The sequence below is a fragment of the Equus quagga genome, chromosome 6 (genome assembly GCF_021613505.1).
Source record: "Equus quagga isolate Etosha38 chromosome 6, UCLA_HA_Equagga_1.0, whole genome shotgun sequence".
NCBI classification, from domain to species: Eukaryota; Metazoa; Chordata; class Mammalia; order Perissodactyla; family Equidae; genus Equus; species Equus quagga.
This window is the reverse complement of record NC_060272.1, coordinates 66,381,236-66,389,956: the sequence shown is the minus strand read 5'-3', so window position 1 is coordinate 66,389,956 and position 8,721 is coordinate 66,381,236. Positions and strand designations below refer to the sequence as shown.

Sequence of the window (8,721 nt, the reverse complement as noted above, 5' to 3'; positions counted from 1 at the left end):
TTTTTATTTACGTTCATGAGAATTATGCAGGCACTTTAGAGTACGAATAATTGCTTCTGTCTTCTGTTTAAAGACTGTATTTCTCAGAATCATAAGGATAATTAATCTAAATAAACAAAATTGCTAAAGCAAAAGAAAATCTGATTTTGTTTACAAACACCTTAACATTTTTTTGTTGTCGTTCCTAAAGGTGTACACAAATTTTTCCTTACGGCAGTTAATTCTTTAACATTATCAAAAGGCAGACAATGGCATAGGTTTATTCCAGCTTTATTTAAAATTTTAATTGCAAATGAAATAATATGACACTGATGCATAAGAACACAATCAATGATGGCAAATAAGCTAATTCACTTTCCTGGGTTGTTGAAGCCTCCAGGCCCCAGTCAGATATCGAAGTCGTATAAAAAGCAGGTCCTTGCCCATCTGTAGCCAGCTCCAAAACGGAACTAATTTAGAACCTGCAATTTAAAAATAAACTTAAATAAACTCAGGAGAAAATATATCAGTGTAAAATAGTATTTTAGAAGTCAATCTACATGACCTTGGTGAGCTTCTGGTAACCTTATTATTCATATTGTTAATGTATGTATGTATTTATGTGTGTATGCATGTTAAACATTTAATTCCATCTGTACGTTTAAAGATGACTTTTGGGGACAAATTTTCACGTTTTACACGCTGCTTTTCAGTCTCTCATGTACTACAGGGAATCAGCTACCCCTCCACACATAATACAAGTATGGATTAATAATCTTGAGATAAGTCCAAGACAAAAATCCAATTTTTATTCTAATTCTATCAAAGACTCTCAATCAGCTAAAATAAATACCATCTTGGCTAGGCCATCTTCTTGTGCTGTGATTGCCAAATGGCAACATGCCAAGCCCAGTTGACTACATGAGATTTGCCTCCTTGAACATGTTTTAAAAGCCCTTGCTTTGACCCCGAGGGATTTCTTTTTAGTAGGAAGTGGAGCTCCACCCCACTCCCCCCAGTTCTGGTAACTAGGGTGCTGGCTGGTAAAGTGACATGGCCAAGATCAGTACTAATCACTGACAATTTCCAGATTGGAGCATTGGGGCTCCAGCTGCTTTCTCTTTTTCTTTCTTTTCCCCCCCAGCTTTACTGAGGTTTAATTGACAAATAAAATTGAAATCTATTTAAAGTATACAATGTGATGATTCGATGTACGTATACACTGTGAAATGATTACCACAATCAAGTTAATTAACACATCCACCTTAATTATGTTTACATCATGGACAAAAGAATTAAACATCTTCAAAGATGAAGTGAGTGGTTTCTCTAAAAACAACAAAAACAAAACATCTTGAAGTGAAATCAAACTTGGATCTAAACTGTGACAATTTCAGATGGCCCTAATAGGGAGGAGGGACTGACTATAGGGCCGAGGGTTCTGGGAACAACTAATACAAAACTACTCTTTGAGTGCTGGTTATTGAAAAATAATACACAACTATCTCTGAAATGCAAATGAGCAAATGATATAAATATGAAACACATTTTTACTTTTCCCCACTTCATCTTCCCATAGAGTCTATGCTGGGCATAGATCAACACAGACAGATAACAGAGTTGATCACTACAAGTCTGAGCAATCCTTTTACCTGCTTCCCAGTCCCCTTTGATCCATACTGCTACTGTGGAGATTAGTTAAATTTCTGTAAACTCTATTCGATTCAGCAAGACTCCAAGAGGTTTAAATTCGTTCTAGACTGTATAGTTTGTATGACTGCCAGACCGGCTCTTAATCTTTTTCTGTCCCTAAACATCTGAGGTTACAGAGCAATAATGGCTTACTGCAACAATGACTTTCCAGAGGAGGCCATGCTCACCTGGGGGACAGGTGACTTTGAAAGTCTCCAGATGATTGTTAACTGTTCCCACACTGTTAACTAACATAGGTTCACTCTAAAGTAAGCAAAGGAGAAAACTAGAATATGTTTTAAATTCTATACAGCCAGAGTAGTCTACACTTTTCTGAACAGGAATTATTAAGAATTATGATAGGGGCTGGCCCCGTGGCCGAGGGGTTAAGTTCGCGCGCTCCACTGCAGCGGCCCAGGGTTTTGCCGGTTTGGATCCTGGGCGCGGACATGGCACCGCTCATCAGGCCACACTGAGGCAGCCCACATGCCACTACTAGAAGGACCCACAAAAGAATTATGATAGATTTCACATTATTACAGATCTTAGAGATCTTTACGTCTTCACATTATTAAAGATCTTAGAGATCTTTTTGAACATATGTACAGATACAGTTAAAAATTGGCTGTGAATGGATTGTGGACATTTGGAGTAAAAACAACTATAATTCCTTATTTAGCTTTGCATAGTGGTTTGCAGGTACTCAATACCCACTGAGTTATGATTATCCAATGAGTAATACAATACTAAAATTACCCAATGAGTAATATAATACTAAAAAAAAAAAAGGTGATGCAAACAATAAAGTTTATTTCTAGCCTCAGATTACTGTGATCTTGTCTACTGTAGCAAGTTTGATTGAATTTCTTGGGCAGAGCAGTAGGCCTACTGAAGACCTCAAGAAGAGACTGAAGTAAAAGAGAAGGCAGTGAGCCGGGTGGAGGGGATCAGCAGGCAGGCAGTACTCTCTATGGAACAGCCTCTCTGAGTCAAGACAGCTGAGTAGGCCCAATGGGGGCAGGGGGGAACATTAAAGCCAGCTGACTTTATTGGGCAACTGTATTTCTGATGTCTCCCCCACCCCCACATAAGATCAGCTGTAACATAAACAGTATACTCACCTTCAATTTCAGTCCAGTTGACAGCAATTTCTGCTATTGGAATTTTAAAGAACTGTGCTATGTAAAGCAGTTCTACGTCAAATGCCCTGAAATAGAATATATATTGATATTTATTTTTAAAAAGACAAATAGAGCGTAATTAAATCTCTACCTTGGCAGGTTTTAAAGAAGCTTACATGGCAGATGTAAAGCTTATACTGTTAAACTGAAGATCAGATTCACATAAGGTCAAATAAAAGGTAAGTAGTTCAGGAGCTTCAAGGCAAATAAAATAATTTAGTGTGTCATTGCATAACATTTAAATGAGAAATATGCTGTCTCTATCACAACTCAGAAACCCCAAGGATAAAAATGGCCTCTTGCGCTCCAAGAGCAAATTTAATCCTGGAAATTTTCATGATCCATGGTTTGCAATCCTAGCCTTAATTAGCTCAAGGTACAGAACTGACAGCATTTTCAACTGATTCAGAGAGCTGATAAAGCGGAACTCTGAGGAGCTCTTGGAGAGAATGTTCTAAATCACTTTAGAGTTGCTTGATTACATTCTACTGTCAAAGGATCAAGGGTTCTTTTCTAAACACAGGGCCCCTAGGGCCCCATCTTTTCCTTTGCCCTTCCCCGTGCCATCGTGGACAATACAGCACTGGCAGCTGTTGAAAGTGAAAAGCCAGTTTAGACTGGTCGGAAATGCTCTTTGGGCATAACTAATACATACAGAGGAAGTAGATATATTGTCTCTTTCTAACATACACCGTTAAAAACATCTCCAGTCTCAATTCCCGGTCATCCTTCCTTCTACCTACGAAAGGTTTCCTCCTCACAGCCCCTCGGTTTAGGTCAAATCTGCTTTCCCTGACTCAGAAGTTTTCCTGGGCTCTGTTTACAAAGTTCTCTGAACCAGCTGCTTCCTTTCTCTGGCATCAAGCGCAGGAAGAGAAGCAGCACTACCTGTTAACCTTCATGCTCTTTAACTGCCCCTAAAAGTGCTCAAGTCCTTCACGGTTCTGCTTTGATCCTTGAGTCATCAGGCCCTCACTTTCTAGACTACATGGAACACACTTCAAACTTTCAGGGCTTGGTTTTAAAATATTAGCATAGAGAGGAAAATGCCTAAAACCCACTTCTGTTTGATTTCCCTGATCCAAGACAACTTGAATTCGCGAGTTTTGTTTTCTTGGCCATAATACCACCACCATCCATTATGCAACTAGTTTAAATCCCAAGTATTTGGATAATTCAACGAGAAAACTATTTTTTAAAACACTTAATGCTTTTTCTTATCCTAATAAAATATTTACTTAAGATGATAAACCATTTACAAAAGTGTTCTTTGTATTTTTAAAAGGACTATGTGAAACTTCCGTTAACTAGAATTATGACACTCATGAAAGGAGATAATCTGAATATTAAGCCTTGTGCTTAACCCTCTCCTTTAACACAAAAACAAAAATTTACCTAATGGGCTGAGTTAGTTCTAATGATATTCAATAATCTGAACAAGATTATTAAGTGTTTTTCTAAGAATATCAGTATATGCTTAGTGACTTATCAAAGACACAAAACAACATAAGAATGATGAAAGGAGGAAAAAAGCACTGATTAATTGACATTACTTTATATTAAAAAAATCCCTTAAATGGCTATTTGTTTTCTAAATGATTACTTTTTTTTACTCTATCTTTCTTCCCTTAAACATTTTAGATGAAATGAAGACGCTTATTTTTTAAAAATTGCAGTAAACTTCACCGTATTATAAGAGACCAATCTCTTACCACAGCAAAGATTATAATTAAAATATCAAGTACTTCTGCACGGAACTGTATGCTACTATGGAGAAGCAGTACAAGGTTTATTCTCCAGTAAGATGCCTCCATGTGTTTTTGCAAGTGTGGGGAGGGCAGAGGCCCCATGTTTTCTTTTGTTACTCAGCTCTTGGACTAGCTGTTACCTCACGAACAGATGTATTCCTGTAGAAGAAAGGGCACGCTGAGACTCTGGGAAACACAGCAGACACACACGTACCCGACCATTCACTCCTGAAATTCCACTGAAATTAAAACAAGGATGGAACAGACACACAGGAACAAAGAGAAGAGGAGATGACAGCAGTAAAAGAGGAAATTTCAAAGTTGGAAAGTAGTTGGACAAGTGGTAACTAGGGAAAGTAGACAATGGCAGGGGGAGAAGTCTAGAAGCAGGTTAAGGGGTGCCACAGAAGGCCCAAAGGCTCAGACATCAGAGCCTCAAATGACGCCTGCAAGTGGGTGTGCAGGTGGGTTGCAGATGGGACGACTCACTGAAATCTAGATGAGATTCTCCTTTCCTCCAAAGATTCTGCGAATGCTGGCAGGCAGGCTCATATCTCCTAGGCAGGAGACCGAGGGATCCCATTTTAGTGAAAACGACCAGCCCAAAGGGTGGCGACAACTAGGAGTTTCCTACACAAAATGGCCCCACTATTCAATCTGTAGTGAAATCTACGAGTCAATCAGAGGCTCTGACCATGCACACAGCTTCTGATGAGCTTTTTTTAGTATCAGACTAAAGACATCTGGGATAAACTTTAATGACTAAAACAAAGAAAAAAAATTGGTGCAACAGACACAATGCAGGGAAAGAAGAAAATGTCAAAGTTTTAAATGAGACATTAAGAGAAGTAGTGGAAGATATAGTAGTCATGAAACAAAGAGAGATTTTTTTTTTAAAAGTGAATATTGGAAAACAAGAGTTGTAGGAAATTAAAATTTTCATAGCAGAAATAAAAATTCAAAAGGAGGGCTGAATGATAAAATTGAGGAAATCTTCTCAAAAGAAGAAAAATAGAAAAGAGGAGAGAAGATAAAATTATAGGATCAGTAAGGAGGTTCCATATCTGTTTTATAAGAGAGAAGAGAGAAAAGGGAGAGAGGAAATTGTCAAAGAAATGATTAAAGGACATTTCTCAGAACTAAAAGACAAGAGTTTCCAGATTTAGATGGCCTACTGAGTACCCAAGAAAACACATGGAAAAGGGCCACATGAGTCTCTGAATAATTTTAAAACACTGAAGCAAACTTCCAGAGGGGGATGGAAACAGCATGCCACAGACAAAGAAGCAGGATTCAGATTATCTACAGAATTGGACTTCTCCACAGAAACACCGAGTGCCAAAGACAACAGGGCCAGGCTTTCAAAATCCCGAGGAAATGATTTCCAACCTCTAATTCCTTCTCCCGTTAACTATTAGACAAGTGTGAGAGTAGAATAAAGACAAGTTTTCACATGCGAGGTCTCAAAGTTTCCTTCTCATATTTTTAGCAAGTTTAACAGAGGACGTGTTCTACTAAAACAGGTGTATAAACCAAGGAAAAGGAGATCGAGGACAGGAGCTGTGCAGCCGGCCAAAGAACAGCTAGAAAGAGCCCATGAGATGTCCCCAAGAAAAAAGGATCAGACTGGCGCATAATCTGATGTGTCAGATCATACTGAGAAAGAATTTATACTCCTGAAGGAGTGTGAGCGTGAGTAAGTGACAGATTCACAGGAGAATAAGGCCAACACAAAACTGCAGATATGGGGCCAGCCCGGGGGCACAGTGGTTAAGTTTGTGCGCTGTGCTTCAGTGGCCCAGGGTTTATGGGTTTGGATCCTGGGTGTGGACCTACACCACTCATCAACTCATGCTGTGGCAGCAACCCCATACAAGATAGAGGAAGACTGGCACAGATGTTAGCTCAGGGCCAATGTTCCTCACCAAAAAAGCAAACGAACAAAAGAACCTCCAGATATTTATTATCTCTAGGAAAACAAAAAGTATGATAAGAAAGGTAATATAATCATACTGTATGCTACAGCCCAAATGTGAATTATCTTCACACAGCTATAACAATCAATACTGATCTGACCAAAAATTATTTTAAAATTGTATGAGGAGTGTAAGTGTGGAGGGTGTACAGGAGTTTAAGAGAACTAAATACTTATCCACTGATTTCCTATTTTGGAAAGTAACATCTAAAACTGGAAAATGGACACAGCTATGCAGACCCATTATTTTGAATATGAAAGCAAATACCACAAAGACAAAGTAAAAAGATGAAAGTAGCTACAGCCAGGGCGTAGGGATTGGGGATGGCGGGAGATGGGGCAAAGGACAACTGTTTTTCTGTTATAAGTCTTATTGACTTTAAATCATAAAAATGTATAACATGGATTAAGTATTTATTAAAGGAAGGACATTTCAAAGAATCCACTTTTAAAATTACTCATAAAGTAGGTCAAATTATACCTTAACATTAAATGGAAAGAATTTAGGTGAGGTACAGTTCTGCAGATGGAGATGATATATATATATATGTATTTAACATTACCCAAACTCAAGCCTCTAATTCTGCATCAAAGAGATGCCTATAACTCCTCAGTTGAGGGAAACAATAGACAAAATAAACAAATGGGATTTCATCAGACTAAAGAGCTTCTTCAAGGCAAGGGGAAACAGGATTGAAACAAAAAAACAGCCCACTAATTGGGAAAAAATATTTACAAGCCACTTATCCGACAAAGGCTTAATCTCCATAATATACAAAGAACTCACACAGCTTAACAACAAAAAAACAAACAACCCGATCAAAAAATGGGCAGAGGACATGAACAGACATTTCTCCAAAGAAGATATAAGTATGGCCAATAGACACATGAAAAAATGTTCATCATCGCTAATCATAAAGGAAATGCAAATCAAAACTACACTAAGATATCACCTTACACCCGTTAGATTGGCAAAAACATCCAAAACCAAGAGCGACAAATGTTGGAGAGGTTGTGGAGAAAAAGGAACCCTCATACACTGTCGGTGGGAATGCAAACTAGTACAGCCACTATGGAAAACAGTATGGAGATATCTCAAAAAGTTAAAAATAGAAATACCTTATGACCCAGCCATCCCACTACTGGGTATCTATCCTAAGAATCTGAAATCAGAAATCCCAAGAGTCCCTTGCACGCCTATGTTCATCGCAGCATTATTTACAATAGCCAAGATATGGAACCAACCTAAATGCCCAAAAACTGATGATTGGATAAAGAAGATATGGTATATATACACAATGGAATACTACTCAGCCATAAAAAAGGACAAAATTGGTCCATTCACAGCAACATGGATGGACCTCGAGGGTATTATGCTAAGCGAAATAAGCCAGACAGAGAAAGACGAACTATATATGACCCCACTCATAGGTGGAAGATAACATATAGACAAGGAGAACTGATCGGTGGTTACCAGGGAAAACGGGGGGTGGGGGGAGGGCACAAAGGGGGAAGTGGTGTACCCACAACAAGACTAACAATAATGTACAACTGAAATCTCACAAGGCTGTAATCTATCATAATCTTAATAATAAAAAAAAAATCCAACCCGTATTAAAGGTCAAAAAAAAAAAAAAAAAAAGAGATGCCTATAGTCTTTTAACTTCAGCTGTCCTCATTGATGTTTTCTAATACCTAGAAAGTCTACTTGACTTGGATTTCCTGAAAGTTAGGAGAAAAATTTCAATGAATCTCTGTTACAATAAATTCTTAAAAAAGAACAGTCTAGGGGCTGGCCCCATGGCCGAGTGGTTAAGCTCGCGCGCTCCGTTGCAGGCAGCCCAGTGTTTCGTTGGTTCGAATCCTGGGCGAGGACATGGCACTGCTCATCAAACCACGCTGAGGCAGCATCCCACATGCCACAACTAGAAGGACCCACAACAAAGAATATACAACTATGTACTGGGGGGGCTTTGGGGAGAAAAAGAAAAAAAAAAAAAAATCTTAAAAAAAAAAAAGAACAGTCTAAGGTGACACTTAAATGGAAATAAGGAGTAAATGCCGAACTTGGTTTCTATAAGTTATGCTGCATAAGAAAAAAGTACATCTGTTCTTTAGTCTTTCTTGACTTAAGTGCAGGAACAGA

The 8,721-nt window shown here is 38.5% G+C and overlaps 1 protein-coding gene across 3 annotated transcripts in view; it reads right to left on the bottom strand.

The window, feature by feature from the left end:
* Nucleotides 1-254: 254 nt before the first annotated feature.
* ALG5 (ALG5 dolichyl-phosphate beta-glucosyltransferase) overlaps nt 255-8,721 on the bottom strand; it is a 41,764-nt gene continuing 33,297 nt past the window's right edge. For all 3 annotated transcript variants that reach the window (XM_046663968.1, XM_046663967.1, XM_046663969.1), the window contains 2 exons: nt 2,793-2,878; nt 255-461 (listed from right to left, as the gene is read on the bottom strand). In XM_046663968.1, the coding sequence (XP_046519924.1) occupies nt 346-461; nt 2,793-2,878 (202 nt within the window). In that variant the 3' untranslated portion in view covers nt 255-345. The remainder of the gene's footprint in view (nt 462-2,792; nt 2,879-8,721) is intronic.